This window comes from Pieris brassicae, chromosome 12 (genome assembly GCF_905147105.1).
Source record: "Pieris brassicae chromosome 12, ilPieBrab1.1, whole genome shotgun sequence".
Lineage (NCBI taxonomy): Eukaryota > Metazoa > Arthropoda > Insecta > Lepidoptera > Pieridae > Pieris > Pieris brassicae.
This window is the reverse complement of record NC_059676.1, coordinates 6,674,514-6,690,325: the sequence shown is the minus strand read 5'-3', so window position 1 is coordinate 6,690,325 and position 15,812 is coordinate 6,674,514. Positions and strand designations below refer to the sequence as shown.

Genomic DNA, 15,812 nt, shown 5'->3' with positions numbered 1-15,812 from the left:
TAATACTTAGACGCAAGTCCGGCAGCAAAAATCACTTGGAGGCGTTCCAATCAAGGTACAGAGACACCTACATAAACAGTATTATGAAATTCGGGCGACGGATTTCTAAATCGTTACCGTAGCCTTCAAACCACGCACCGGAAATATCGATGGTCCATATTGGAAAGATTAACCGCCTGCCTTGTTTTTGATTCAACAAATTCCGCTACAAAAATAGCTGTACGTAATCAAAGTTAATAAGAAATTAAGGGTTTTTCCGGGAAAATAGACTGAAACATATCGATGGGGCAAGGATGAAATGTGTGAAAGTCGCAACAAGCGTCTTCGCGATCCTCAAGAGAGAAAAATACGCAATGAAAGACAGCAACGGAGATTACCAGGAGAATTAGGAAGGGTAGGGCAGCCGGTTCAATTTGAAGCTGTGGTGAATAACCCACTTGGCCATGAAGATTTAAGTTTGAGGATTTAAGTCGTTACCGTAGCCTTCAAACCCCGCACAGGAAATATCGATGGTCCATATTGGAAAGATTAACCGCCTTATTTTTGAATCAACAAAATCTCCTACAAAAATAGCTGTTTTAAAAGCAAACGAAAATTCCGCGTACGTAATCAAAGTTAATAAGAAAGTAAGGGTTTCTTCCGGGAAAATAGACTGAAACATATCGATGGGGCAAGGAAGAAATTTGTGAAAGTAGCAACAAGCGTCTTCGCGATCCTCAAGAGAGAAAAATAAGTAATGAAAGACAGCCACGGAGATTACCAGGTGAATTAGGAAGGGTAGGGCAGCCGGTTCAATTTTGAAGCTGTGGTGAATAACCACATGTTACACAGGCCATGAAGATTTAGTAATTAATGTTACAATTCCTTCGGATAATCTTAATTTTTTCTTTTCATTTTAATTACAGACAATGGCATCTCGGGTGGAGAAATGTTGATATATTTTGACTCGGGGACTACAAGTTTATCTATCTTATCTTTTTGAAGAAGACATGCTGGACACATTCATCAAATTCTCAAGGAGTTCAATAATTTCCTGGACGATGGCAGCGCAGGTCAAAAATTATGTTGGTGGCTCAAAATAATTTCAGGTATTGAAAATAATATTACTCATTTTTTGCATTCTTCCGTCTTTTCAAATGATTTTCTGTAATTAATTAAATTTCGCAATTTAACTTCAGAGTAGATTGCAGAAGTAGTGTACAGGAGAAAATCTGATGGAAGAAATCGAGCTCGTGTCACTTCATTCTCCGATACCTTACCAGTTTTGCGACAGCATTTGTCGGGACAGAAAGAATCGTCCATCATCATCATTCTCTATGAGCAGCCTCATTGCATTAAATGTCCTTTATATTTCGTCAATGATGAAATAACGCGTCGCTGCTTCTATGCTTTAAGCTTCTCAAAATTTTCACAACAGATGGTGAGAACGACGTAAGTTTTCTTCTCTCGGAAAATGTTAATGGCAAGCCTAGAGTCACTAAAAATAAATGAATTATAGAAAAAGTATTCGGAGATTTAAAAAGCTTTAGGTTAGTTTTGGTTTATGTTGATTGGTCCTTATTTGGTTAAAATAAAACTTCCTAATAATTCGTTGAGAAGAGGTGAAGATGGAATGTGTTTAATTTTTAAAACTGTAGATTTATATACAAAAGTTATCCTACACTGGCCACTAGTGGTAACATGTGGTACCATGATGCGAAGGGTGCGTAGACGATAAAATCGAGGCGCGGCAAAAAGTTGTCCTTTTCTGCGCGCAACCGTCGAAGGGTACGAACGTGTTCTTCTCAGAACAGTTCGATATCGTGGTCTTACGATAACGCCAATTAACTGTTATTTTCAGAACAAATTATTGTTTCATGACGATAACGTTTACAACTGTCCTTGTCAGGACACATCACTGTTTCATTACGACACGTACTAATCACCTACAAAGCTTTCAAAGAGCGATCGAGATGGCATAATAATAATATAATTTCGAGATCAAGTGGAAATGATGAATGGCAGTATTGTTTAAGTACCGAGGACGAAAATGTTATTAACAATAACAACGATCAAGCCATAGGTCGCGAAAATTATACGTTTGAAGTATCATTACACTGAAAGTATCCCTTGTGCGTAGGAATGGAACTAAAATTTGTAAACGGAATCACATTTTTCTGTATTATATTTGTCTTTTTCGTGTGCAATAAAAATCAAACACTGACGAAAATTCAATTTTCTGTGAATCCCTCCAACATTCCGTACTTTTGCAAATGTAGTAGTAACTTGAATGTTTTTGTGATAATATGAACTTCAAAAATTTACCCTTATATACCTATATATATATATATATATATATATATATATATGTATTAATTGTCAAGTGCTGCGTTGCCGCATTTACGTTTCCAATGTGGTGGACGTACTGAGTTGAACAGCAGTTCACAGAACGCTACTGAAACGTCATAAATTAACAACGAATATCTCTTTAACGACATCAGCAACAGTGGGTTTGTTTTCGTTGTCCAAAATTGGAATAGATGATTAAATAAACGTTGACCGACTACAGAGTGCAAAAAGAGAATTTTTTACAAATAAGTTATTTAAAGTAGGTACCTACTGACGGATCCACAATCCCGCCAATTCTAGATGATAATTCTGGCGGTGAAGTACAGTGAAGCGCTGAGTGCTGTTAGACGTATTCTGGTACTTGGGTATTTAAAAATGAAAGATGAGTTCAGGATACAATTGAACTTTTAATTTGATTACAATATTTAACGAATATTAAAATAAAGCCAACAAATGTGTGTGCGCGACGGAGGATGATACCGAACTGATTTCATATTTTAAGTATCATTTCACCTGTCGGTGAGAAATGCTGACTAAACAGAAGGTATGAGTATGTCAGCCAAACAGGGTGCAAGATTATAATAAAACAATCCCCCGTTTAAGAGTAAACTTACGGTTTTAGGTAAGTTTGCGAAAAGAATAAAAAGGTAATATAGTTATTCCTTACGAAGACGAGGCTGAGGATGTGGGGTTTCACTGTTTGAAGAGGTTTTATCTGCATTTTCTGTCTTTGTTTCGCAAAACGCATTTATTGGCTTTACCAAAGATTATAATTGCAATACTTAAGATTATTATAAAGGAAACTATGCTAAAACTAAAACTAACATAGTCTGAAGGGTCATTAAGGAAATCATCTAAATCATCATCAATTGACTTAATAGGTAAATCGTGAATTAATTTCTAACTATCAAGATTCACATGACGTAACTGATGTGTTGAAATATTAATATTTACTTTGGAAAATTCAATCAAATTGCAACAACTGTCATTGATAATGTTAAAATTTGAAACTACAGGACTTATAATAATTTCATAAACACTTTTTGCTACAAATCTATTTTCTTTGCAAAATCCAGTACAACCGGATGTCAAGGTAAGTATTCCGGTTCCTGATATAACAATATCAATTATTTTATGATTACATTCAATAGCCAGTTTAAGGATAAGCCAAAGAGAATTTAGTAAGATCATCTTGTAGAGTAAGTATGTATTTAACTTTAATAATACCAGCTTCGGGCAAAGGACCAACTGTGTCTCAAGCAACTTTTTCGAAAGGACGACTTGACGTCGTAGTTATTTGCATGGGAGCTCTATTGATTTTGCGAAAAAAAATTTAGATTGACATAAGCTACAATGTTTTACATAATTTTCAATGTCGGAACGCATTCCTTTCCAATAGTATCTTTCTTTGATGCGAGTAAACATTCGATTAGAGCCTAAATGTCCAGCGATAGGAATATGATGATTTTCTTTAAGTAGTTTAGTAATTTCTGTTGGAACAGGATATATGATACTGTTATGATAGACATTAACTATTATGTTTGTGTTATTAAATAAATAAATTAATATGTTATATATTTTTAAGAATGATTGGTTGTCATACGGGTTTCTAAAGTCGGATATAACTATTTCGCTGATATTACCGGAATAGCATTTTATCCCGTAAACTTTTTAATGTTTTAAATATATCTGGGTAAGAGCAATTGTCGAAGTAGTAAACTTTTGTTAAGAGAAGGAAAAAGGTTTTTACATTTATAAAAAGTTCTTCATAAGAATGGAGTTCTCGTTCTTTATTCAATATTTCTTCGTTTTCTAAATTAGAGAGGATTTCGTCGAGATAAGGATTGGATTCGTCAAAATCGATTGACACCGGTACAATGATAGTATTGGATTTAGACTTCAGGAGATTTTCATTGTGTTCTTTAATGTGAGTTGTAAAGGTTGTACCATCTTTGGAGAATGCTTTCAAGAACGTGTTGTAATCATGGTTGGACGAAGGAATTATGTCGGGAGGAGAACTGTTAGAATGAGACTTATTGGGAGTCAGTAATTCAGAGGGAATTGGATTATTTTGTAAGTTTGGAGGGTGTAAGTCTTCTAATTGTATTAAGTCGTCGAGAACTCGCTGTGCATCTATAGGAGATACAGCTTGCCGTTGATCTGATATTGGATCGGGATTTAGTATTTCGGAAGGAATTATGCCATCTGGACTCAGGTCGTGGTCGATGATCAGTTATTATATTGAACTTGCGCCCATAAACATAAGGACGAAAGGTTTTGCAGCCAAAGAGTATTGCAAGAAGTTCTTCTTCTGTGGTGCTATAATTAGTCTCAGCTTTATTAGTGTTCTGTTCACAGTTTATTTTACGTCAATTTTTGACGTGTTTTGCTCTAAACTATATATGTACTCGACACTTTGTGTTAATATATGGCTTTTAAACATATATTTGAACTTTATTTTCCTTTATTAAATGAAATATAAATATGGGACTTGTGTTGACACACGCAACCCGCACTACCCTCTTTACATCTCCAATGGTAATGTCGTTTAATTTTCTGTAGTCAATAACTACACGCCATTTGCGATGTCCTGAAGCGTCAAGCTTTTTCGGGACCACCCAGATAGGAGAAGACCGCGGGGACATAGAAGGTTTAATTATTTTTTGCTCTAACATTTGGTTTATTTGTTTTGCTACTTCCTGTTTATGAATTTCTGGAAAGCGGTATGATTTTACATGTATAGGATTCGGGGGTGATGTATTTATTTCATGTTGGATGGCATCAGTATGAGATATGGAAACTGGCCTAAAGTTTTGGTTGCTTCACTGTTTGAGTTTATTCCTTTAAGATTTTGGGCGGTTCAAAGAATAGTTTTTTTCTGGATGCAAGATTGTTTCATTAGGCTAACTGACGAGCCTGAATCAATTAGGAATTTGATTGGGATTTCGGAGACATTTGTCTGGAGTATTACAAATGGTAAGGATCTCTTTATGGCATTGGATGTCACTTCGAACACAGTAGGTGTGTCTTTGGAGTTAGAGCTTGTGGTTGTACTGTGTTGTGTATTGCTGTATACAGTGGAATCAGGCGGTCCAAACTTCGCGGCGGAAGCATAAGATTTAGTGGGACATTTAGTTACAGTGGCTACAGAGGATCTAGTCATAATATCATCTCGTTGGTTAATAATATGGCAACCATATCGTGGAGCCTTTGCGCTTGGATTACCCTGAGAGGATATTGGAGCCTTACGAAATTGACTACCATGTAGCGGAGCCAAGGAGTTGGATTTTGATTTACAGGGTAAAGAAAAGGGATTACTATAATTGACATAATTGTTGTTATATGTTGTGCCGTATTTTATCTTATGACCCGCACGGCACTTACGCGAGTCTGGGATTAGTTTAAATGATCCACCGTATCTATGCCTTCTTCATTATTTTCACTAGTAGTTGCGTCAGGTATTTGATCTGCAAACTTTACGTGATTAGAACTACTGTTAGTTCGAGGTTGGAATGTGCGTGGATTTTGATTTGTGTTTTGGAATCTTCTATTATTAAATTCGCGTTTTCGGCAGTTTTCTATTACATGCCCTTTAGCTTTACAATAGCGACAAAACCGTGATTGTGCACTGCTTAAATTCACATTATTAGGAGTGCGTTCATATAATAATGTTGGTTTCTTTTGATAACGATCTCGAAATTCATAATTAGGGCGCGAATAATTATTTTTATTTAGCGGCCCTTGACTTTGAGGATATTATATCGTTTCCGAGAAGCTTCCATTATTTTCTCTTCGGAAATTGCAAAATTTATAGCGTCGTTTAATGTTTCCGGGTCTCGACATCTGACAATTGTAGATAATTGTGGTTTTAAACCAATCACAAAATGATGCAGAGCTAGATCCTGCTAGATCCTGCATAGCTGCGATTCGGTCAGAAAGTTCACCGTTCTTTTTTTTTTGCTACAGATTTACTTCCGTCAATAGTTTGGATAAGCATGATGACACGCAAAGCGAACTCATTAACCGAATCATTATTCTGATTACAATTTTGTAAGTCGGATAATAAAGCCGAATAATGTTTCTTTTCCCCGAATTGTGTATTTTCCACAATTGTTCAGAAATGGGATTAGTTTTTCCCTAGACCCATCAAAAGGTTTAATAAATTTTAATAATATATTTAGGTCCATCTTATCTTCGTTGTCTTCCTCTTTTGTTCGCCTTGAAACTGTCTCGGCTTGTGTAGTCATAACAATTAAAGTATCACGTTACTTGTTATGGTATGCGGAGATTGATAAATGGGTTGTAAGTTACAAAATTATTTATAAAACTTACAGGTTGATGTACAAAAATATCATTCTTGAATGGAAAAATATAGTTCCGTCGGTGTTGGGCTCAAATGGGCTGACGATGAGAGACAAGCCGGTGCCACTTATCACACAGTGGACGGATCGAGTTCGATATCACTTCACTTTTACAAATACACTTATGCACTTTCACACACAGGAGACGTTACCAGGATTTATAAAAAATACCTTTTCGCTGCCACCAATGTTAGACGTATTCTGGTTTTTGGGTTTTAAAAAAAGAAAGATGAGTTCAGGATACAATTGAACTTTTAATTTGATTAGAATATTTATCAAATATTAAAATAAAGCCAACAAATGTGTGTCCGCGACGGAGGATGATACCGAAATAATTTCATATTTTAAGTATCGTTTCACCTCTCGGTGAAAAATGCTGACTAAACAGAAGGTATTAGTATGTCAGTCAAATAGGGTGCAAGATTATAATATAACAGCAAGCAAAAACAGCTAAATAAAATATATTTGAAAAATCTATTAATTATGCTAATAAAAACAAAATTGGTTTGAAACAGTAAAGTTGTCATGACTTAAGAAATATTTTATTTCCTGATATTTACATAACCGCAATGTTTCCGTTATATCCTTGGCATTCATCCGAGAACTTTTGAATTCCCTATAAAGACTCTCAGCGATCAAATAGGCTTCCAATTTATCTATTTTCAAAATACCTCTTATCACTATGGCTATGAAATTTAACCGACTTTCTTTGTATGGAATATATTCTGAAATGAAATATCTAAGGCCTTCCTTGTATATCTCTATAATGGAGAAGAAATATTCGCTGACTAAATCTACGATTCCATTTCCAATAAGTTCTCCGAATTTGTTTCCAACTATGTGCATAGCCTCAGATTTATCATCATTACCTTCAAAGCAGTGCGGATTTTGTTTTAATGCTGATTTTATTGCGCTGCAGTACAATTGTGTAAAATTTATTTTCATATATTGGTACAAGTATTCTTTTAGAACCATGAAGGAACTTAACCTTGAAGTAACTGTAGTAAAAATAAGTTCACAGGACACATATCGTGGATCTTTAAAAGCTCGAGTGCATTTTAACGATTTTAAAAACGCGTCCAAACAATTAATTATGTATGATTTATCTTCCATGTCTTTCCAAACTATTTCAATGTGATCAAAGAACGGATTTAAAGTATTTTTTATAATTTCGCATTGTTCTTCACTACTTGTAGCAAAAACTAAGTATTTTGCAATTATTCTCATGTACAAACACATACAGTTGTTGTTTATAACATCTGATGGTTTGTCGACTTCAATATCACGCGAATATAAATTTTCATAGTTGGTTAGATTTTTAACAGTTATATCGTTTTTAATAAAGTCGTTAATAATTTTGGTTACTACATCTTTATCGACTTGTTGTAACAATTTTTCTACCATGCATAGAGCACGCATAGCTTTCTCTCGTTTACCACGCATTCGTGCCTGATAAACTGTTGCCCAGTAATCAGCTTCAATGTTTTTTGGAATCTTGCTCTTGTATGTTAAGTATTTTATAACTTTTCGAGGCAATTTGTTATAGTCTAATGTCAATATTATTTCCTTTACTATTTTCCACATTTCAGGTGGCATAGTTAGTGTTGCATTAAAGTAGTATGACACAGCTACTTGGAGCGCAATCTTAGGCCGCCTTACTACTACAAAAGTAAAGGTTTCCACTTCAAAAGCTGTATTCAACGCAAGTTTTAATGCTAAAGGGAAAGTTTCATTTCGCTGGAGACACGACTTTATATTGTGCTCCAATGCACTACTTTTACTGATTAGGATATTGTTTCCCACTGCTTTTAAACCAAGTATCTTCCAGTCGACTTCATCAATGTTAATATGTGGCTTACATGTATGAACGCTATTTTGAAACCTCGAAGCGAGTTTCAGATCTGCGTTAGTTTTATTTCTTCTTAATTCGTCTATTTTCTTTATAATACATTCAGTGCTCGACAACATCGCTATGGGGCGGACCAAACTTGATTTAGGTGCAATGTTTAAAGCATTGCTTAAAGCCGCGAGATGTTGATCAGCAAGACCAGCTTCTTCTCCAAAATAAATTTTAAGTGTTCGTAGGAAACGATCATGATTTGTTTTCTCTTTTACGGCTAATGAAGCAAAGATCACTCCATCCCCTAATAATGAAGGATCATGGCGTAAAGCATTAATGTATGATGCTTCGAATTGTTTAATTGGAAAGGTCTCTGCAATAAGTTGCCTTCTGGCTATTCTTTTGTCAAACAAAGAGTTTATTAAATCCTCATTACCGATAGCTGACTTTGCCAAATTGTCTTCAAGATTAGCAATATCTTTAATTTTATATGTTGAGACTACATCCACAAACTCTTTTGGCCGTCCTTGAAGTATAGTTGGCAAATGTTTTTTCACTTGCATTACTTCAGATCCTTTTAAACCAAAGTCTTTGAAAGTTGTGAAGTGATTGTAGTAAGCTTTCATTAGATCAGATGTTGGTGTAGTTCCATTTAAAATACTTCGAAGTATAACAGCATGTAATCCTTCAATGCACAATGGATTACCATCATGGCCATCTAGTCCCAGCCCATGCGCAAATGTTAGCATTAGACTCCAAGTATCTTCTGGCATTCTCCAAAACTTAAGCCTTTTTATAAGAGACCTTACAACTGTAGCTCGAAGATTACTTGGTTCATTTTTATGCTTCTCAGTCAGCAATTTCATTAATGTCTCTACATGTTCAAAAACTCCACCACTTTTGCTAATAAGAACAAGTAAAATATTTTGTCTACCTTCGATGGTGCTTTCAGCTTGCAATCGGTTTTTGAGCTCAGCATAAGTCTTGAAGAATCCTGCAAATCTATATTTATCAAACAGCTGCTCGAGCATTGTTTTCTTATTCATCATACTAGTACAAGAACGAGGACAGTAGATGTTATCACCAGGAGGATATCCTTCATCCTGATAGCAGTCAAATTCATAATGATTGTATTCCTCATCATCAAATATATTGTCAGTAATAATAATAACTTTTGGACATTCTGGTTTTTTGTAAGGCCATTCCTTGACTTTTTCTCCAACAGCTTTATCAATAAAAATCAGTTTTTTAAAACAAGTTCTTTCTTCAAGGGATAGTCTTTTAATCAATGGTTCAACAGATTTATAAGAAAACCAATCCTGTAAATATTCCGCCTTAGCAAGGTTAAATACCAGATCTTTACATTCATTTGGAGTTAAACATGTAGCTAAAGTATTAACATCCAATATTTGTGATGTATACAATTCTTGTTTAGCTAAAAAATTTATTTTAAAATTTTTCACAATATATTGAGTTGCAGTAGAACTAAGACGACCCTGAGTATAATAGGATTCAATTAGCTCTAAATATAAATTTCCATCTAATTTGAGAATACATTTAAAACTCTCAAAAAATTCAGATTCACACTCTCTATATTTCATTATGGCATTGTTATTTTTAAGCAAACATTCAAAATAAGCTTTAGCAACAGTTGGACAGATTTGACAGAGCACTTTTAAATGCTTTGGTGTTAATTTTTCAATAATATTTCCTACTTGATTTATAATGAATAGTGAAGAACAACTTTTTAGGTATTTGATTGAATCTTCAAAATCATTTTTATAGTATGTATAAAATTCTTCACATCTCTGAGGATCTTTTAAGTTTGCTTTTATCCAATGCTTCATTTTATTTACTCCTGGTTTGCTCATTTCTGGGAATAGATTAGTTTCTAAGTAGACTGGATTAATTATGTAAGAGTACTCAAAATTAAGTAACCAGTAAGATTTTAAAGCTCTGCTAACATAAAGCATGTCATCATTTTTTAAAGTTTTTATTATATATGCAACATGTTTATGATGATTGGCAACATCAATTTTTAATATTTTATCGATAGGGGTAGTTTTGGGTAAACTCTCAAAGATTTTATCTTTATAACAATACTCTTTAACTAGATGGTTAAAGTATTGGTGCCTTTTCCCCAAATTATTTCCTTTTAAGATTATAGTTGCATCCATCTAAAAAGAAAAAATAATTAACCAAGTAAGAATTGAATCTAAAATTAACCTATATACAACAAGTGTACAAGCAACAAAGTCGTGTACTTACAATGATCAAAAATATTTCCGTAAAATGCTAAAATGGGTAATAGCAGTAATACCAATATTACTTCTACTACTTAGTACGTACAACATACACAGTCCTTTTTGAGTTATATCCTTCTTGCACAGTTGCAAACTCAGCGCTTTTATCGCTAGATCTATCATCTAGGGTTAGCGGAATTGTGGATCTGTCAGTGCTTTAGATAACTTATTTGTACAAACTACAAATTTCTCCATTTGCACTCTGTAGTCTATACTCTGTAGTCAGTAAACGTTTATTAAATCATCTATTCCGCAACTTTGAGGTGGTTTTTAAACCGTCATGAATTCGAAAGACAAAGTTTTACACAAGTTCTATTATTTTGTATAAGAAAGTGTGCCATAAAGCTGTGGCGCTTCTGGGTTAGGGTTACTAACTGCAGCCCAATTTTTACGTTGAGACTTGAGTTGAGAGTCGTAAACATAAATATAATGATGAGTCATGTGATAAATTATTACCTATCACAACTCACAAGTCTGTGATCTCTTCTGTCTACACAGGCAAATCAAAAATGTCAAATGTATTTAGTAATCAATTCACGATTGCAAACTTTTACAATAATTAATGCCACGGATTTCCGAATCCAATGATACCAATTCTGATTGTAATTAAAATAATAACAAATTTATCTATATACCTAGTTTTTACGTTATGTATAATTACTAAGCTTGTGTGGCGTCTAAAATATATGAACAGTAGAGGTTTAAATTCTTGAACGAATCTTAAGGAAGCCCGCGTAAATAATTTGTTTGCTTTTTAAAATGGTTAAAGCCAATGTAAGTTCAATTTTATCAAATATATTGAATAAAAAAAGATATAGTCATTGTCGTTTATGCTTAGGAAATATTGAAGGAACCTATATTCGTATGGATGACTCTGTTTCATTAAATGCAAGCAATGATAGTTGTCAAACACTGAGTAGTGTGCTTATTAAACTTTTGGGTGAAGAGGTAAGTTGTTACAACAGAATCATGTTAGATGCAGTATTTATAAATATTCATGTATTACAATCAAGAGAATCTTATTAATGCTTTTCCTATATTTTAATTATTTGCTGTTATTTTAGTTTGGTCACCAAATTCCTGGAGTAGATGCTGTCTGTCTTAAATGTGTGGACTGCGTTCTTGCAGCAATGAGCTTTATAGAAAATTGCAAAAGCTCTGAGAGAACTTTAAAATGTGCTGTAAATAGTATATCCAAAGCTTTGGAGTCACATATTTATATGAAGAGTGGAGAAAAACTGTTTATAAATCTAAATAACACAGAAACTGAACTGTTTGTTCTGAACAGGTCTATAAAAAAAAGAAAACAAACATATAAGAGAACCTATGAGTGTTATGAATGTCTAATTTATCTTGACACATTCCATGATCTCAAAGTACATAATCTTGCATACCATGGATCTGTCACTTGTAATAAATGTAACAAGATATTTTTAAATTATGAAAGTTTGAGTAAGCATGAAAAAAATGAGCATAAATTTATATGTCCTGAATGTCCTCATATTCAAAATAGTGAGGAAGACTTAAAGAATCACCATAACCAATGTCATGCTATTCATATATGTCAAGAATGTGGCAAGCATTGCAAAGGTTTGAATAAATTAATTTCTCATGAAGATAAGCATAAAACAAAAAATTCTTGTCCTAAATGTGGTAAGTCATATACAACAAAAGATTTTTATAAGCGACATGTTAAATTGTGCCTTAGTGATAAAATAGATCCACATCCTCATCGTAATATGATGAAAAAATCCTATAATTGTGAAAAGTGTGCTAAGGGTTACAGTACAAGAGGTGGTCTTAGAGTTCATAATAGGTTTGCACATGGCAATGCTAAGCCTCATATATGTAAAGAATGTGGTAAAAAATTTACTGCTCCAAGCTATTTAAGAGTGCATATGGTTAAACATACTGGAGAAAGAAACTTCAAATGCACTATCTGTGAAAATAGATTTGTGTCTAAAGAAGCCTTATTATACCATACAAGGCGACATACAGGTGAAAAACCTTACAGTTGTAACCAGTGTGATGAGAGATTTGTAAATGCTTCAGCTAGAGCTGAACATATAAAATTTAAGCATGTAGGACCAACACTAGTATGTGACATATGTACAAAAAAATTTGTTACACGCCACTTTCTAAAACAACATATAGGGAGACATCATGACCCCACCAGTAAACTTTATTACGGAAGAAGTGCAGTCCCAACAAATGTACCATCAGAAAAAAATATGAGAAAATTTATAATTCAAATGGAAACTTGAATTCTTAATACACAAGGAAATAAAACTAACTTTTTATTCAATATTTTTTGTCCCTTTGTCATAAATTATCATGTAACTTATTTATGGCTAACCTTTATTTCTTTTTTAGGGATTTATTATTTATCGGTTTATTTACTCTACTTTATCTCTTAGCAATTTGAATTATCATAAATTAAATATGAAAAATACAATGACTGTTTCAATAATATATTTTCACCTGGGTCTTGACCAACTTATCATCGTGTGTATTCGCCACGAAATTATTCAATGAATTTTTTAATATTCAAAAAGATTTAAATTATTATTTTTGAAGTAATTTTGTTTTAATGTCTGTTGATTTTTTTTGCTAAGGAAAGTTATTCTTCTTAGTCTCAATAAATAGAATACGAAAACGGTTTGGGAAAACTAAAAAAAAATTTGGTCGTATTAGAAATCAAACGCGAGTAGAAACATGCCTTGCCATGCATTCGAATAGAAATCGTGTACCTACTATTAGTAAAATTAAAATTATATGAAAGTATGAAAATGCTGTCATAAATTGAAAATATAGTATTGACGTAGTACTAGACAAAATTATAGTAAAGTTCATTCAAGATAGTAATATTTTCTTGGCAATTCAGTAGGTAAATCAGTTGACGTTTGTGACTTGTGTCCCGACTCCCGCGGCCCGCGCTGTGTACGATGTGCAATTGCGCAACCTTTCCCCCACTCCCTTTAATGCTTAGTAACCATATAAAAAAAAAATTATAATATATACATATCTATAAGTTATGGTGATGTGATGGTTGTTAATCGTTACAAATACTATTAAAATTCCGGATAGCTCCCCAGTTTAACCTTAATACAATGCAGTAATTCATTTTCTTCATATCTAACGTTTCAATTTAATCATTGCTTATAAAATCTACTTTTTTTTCTTTTCGACCATACCGCGTAGTATAAAATCTACCAATAATAAAATAAGTTTTTTTTTTCTTTTTAGAGAGAGATCGATTAATCAGAAATTCGATTTTCCAGGCCCAATAGATCGATTTTTAAAATCAATTTGCAGTACTGAATCGAGATTGGTTACACCATTGAAAAACTCCCTACAATTTTTTTAGTTTTGGTAAAAACCATAACATTATTTACAATAAATTAGTTTACCTGTTGTGTTATAGTCTAGACAATTACAGTGTTTATTACTCAAAAACTCGCGAGATGGCTGTATAATTAATTTTCTTTGTTTCCATTTAATAAATCGAAAAGGTACGATCGTACGATAGCCTATGACTTTTTGTATTTTTTTTGTGTTAATTAAAATTGCGCTATTCGTTTGTTAGTTTAACCAATGTTTCTTAAAATTTCGTAATTTACTATGATTAGCGAAGTTCTAATAGAAGAATGTTATCTAAAAAGTTATTATTATAGAGGAGTCTAGAAAGTTCTATTTTATTACTTTATTGCTACTATTTACAATTTCCTGTGTTAATTGCTATTGTTAAATCTAACCATATTTATAAGTCATTTACAGCAATTCTGCACCTCAATTATTATCCTATACTGTACTGTTAAGAACAAAAAACACTCGATTTATCACGACCTCCACTCACAGCTATGAAATATATGAGTATCGTATGATAATATGTACCTTGTGAGCGTCTGTATTTAATTGCCGGTCAAATTGCAAGTTATGAACGGAACAGCTTGGATCCAAAAAGACTGGATAAACTGATATTTAAAAAAAAAACTTTATAAATATATGATCTATCTATGTTCTAAATATATCTAAGGCGCTACTAGCTCGAATAATGATTATGTAACGATTATTTATTTCTTGTTGAATGATCAACAGAGATATATTAGAATGTAAAAAAATTTATGAACCAAAATATTGTACGCTTTACGCGATATTTACTTATGAAACGAAATTATAAACCATATCGCGTGTTTTGTAAGTGAGAATAAGTGAATGAGTGTCTAGAAATGCTAGTAATCTCAACTAAGCTAAGTAGCCAAGGCCGTTGTATCCAAGAGTGTTCCTGATCAATCTCGTGTAATGCACGTAAATAAATAATATAAATAAATAAAACATTTTTTTTTGTCGACATATAAAATTAGGCGTAGGTATTTATAATGTATAATATATACTATTATTGATTATTGTCACCAGTACCACTTTGAATCAAGACCAACTAAACGCTTATTTGCCACTATTTTGCCAAATACCTTGCTGAAAACGTAGCCACCATCACTAACCGCTTGTAAAACTTTGTCGGGATACGCTGAAACTGGGAAAACAATATTCATATTTACTTATTTTAATTATTTGGATGTAACAATGTGGACTTTGTGAAAATAATTAAGACACAAACCATTTGTTGTATTATCAAACATATTTACAGCATTAGAGATGGGTTCCAAACTAGAGAATTCACATTGCTAAAATTAAAAATTAAGATTAAAGTATAATAAGTTAATTAATAAAGCTAATCTGACTGATAAAGTCTTCAACGTGGGTGGTAAATAGTGCAGTCGTGCACATATCTGACAACGAAAGCAAGAATTGTTGGAAAAGAAATTGAGACTTTTTTGGTTTCTATTAATATTAATATTTAATCAGTAAAAAACTAACCATGAAAAGAAAAAAAATAAAAATTAGTAACATCACAATGAAATGTAAGTTAAAATTTCAAACTGTTTTATTTAATCTGAGAAATTAGATGGACTATTTTTT

The 15,812-nt window shown here is 33.0% G+C and overlaps 2 protein-coding genes and 1 long non-coding RNA gene across 5 annotated transcripts in view; 1 reads left to right on the top strand and 2 right to left on the bottom strand.

Annotated features, from left to right (window-relative positions):
* Positions 1-15,812, bottom strand: part of LOC123717091 — a 23,214-nt gene extending 7,402 nt beyond the window's left edge. The window contains exons 1-3 of one of the 2 annotated variants that reach the window (XR_006754771.1): positions 15,711-15,812; positions 15,451-15,517; positions 15,227-15,366 (exon numbers count right to left, since the gene is read on the bottom strand). This is a non-coding gene — a long non-coding RNA (uncharacterized LOC123717091). Of the gene's footprint in view, positions 1-15,192; positions 15,367-15,450; positions 15,518-15,710 lie in introns of those variants that run through there. The other variant, XR_006754770.1, reaches the window with a different exon arrangement.
* Positions 6,528-10,947, bottom strand: LOC123717087. Its single transcript, XM_045672888.1, has 2 exons — positions 10,798-10,947; positions 6,528-10,706 (listed from the first exon to the last, which is right to left on the bottom strand). Exon 2 carries the CDS (start codon positions 10,704-10,706, stop codon positions 7,176-7,178), a length of 3,531 nt encoding a protein of 1,176 aa, XP_045528844.1. The 5' UTR covers positions 10,798-10,947; the 3' UTR covers positions 6,528-7,175.
* LOC123717090 (zinc finger protein 431-like) lies at positions 11,089-13,229 on the top strand. 2 transcript variants are annotated; one of them, XM_045672897.1, is made up of 2 exons: positions 11,089-11,606; positions 11,897-13,229. In XM_045672897.1, the coding sequence occupies exons 1-2, from the start codon at positions 11,592-11,594 to the stop codon at positions 13,094-13,096; spliced, it is 1,215 nt and encodes a 404-aa protein (XP_045528853.1). In that variant the 5' UTR covers positions 11,089-11,591; the 3' UTR covers positions 13,097-13,229. The 2 variants fall into 2 exon arrangements, with proteins under 2 accessions (XP_045528853.1, XP_045528852.1); XM_045672896.1 differs by having other exon boundaries at positions 11,089-11,780.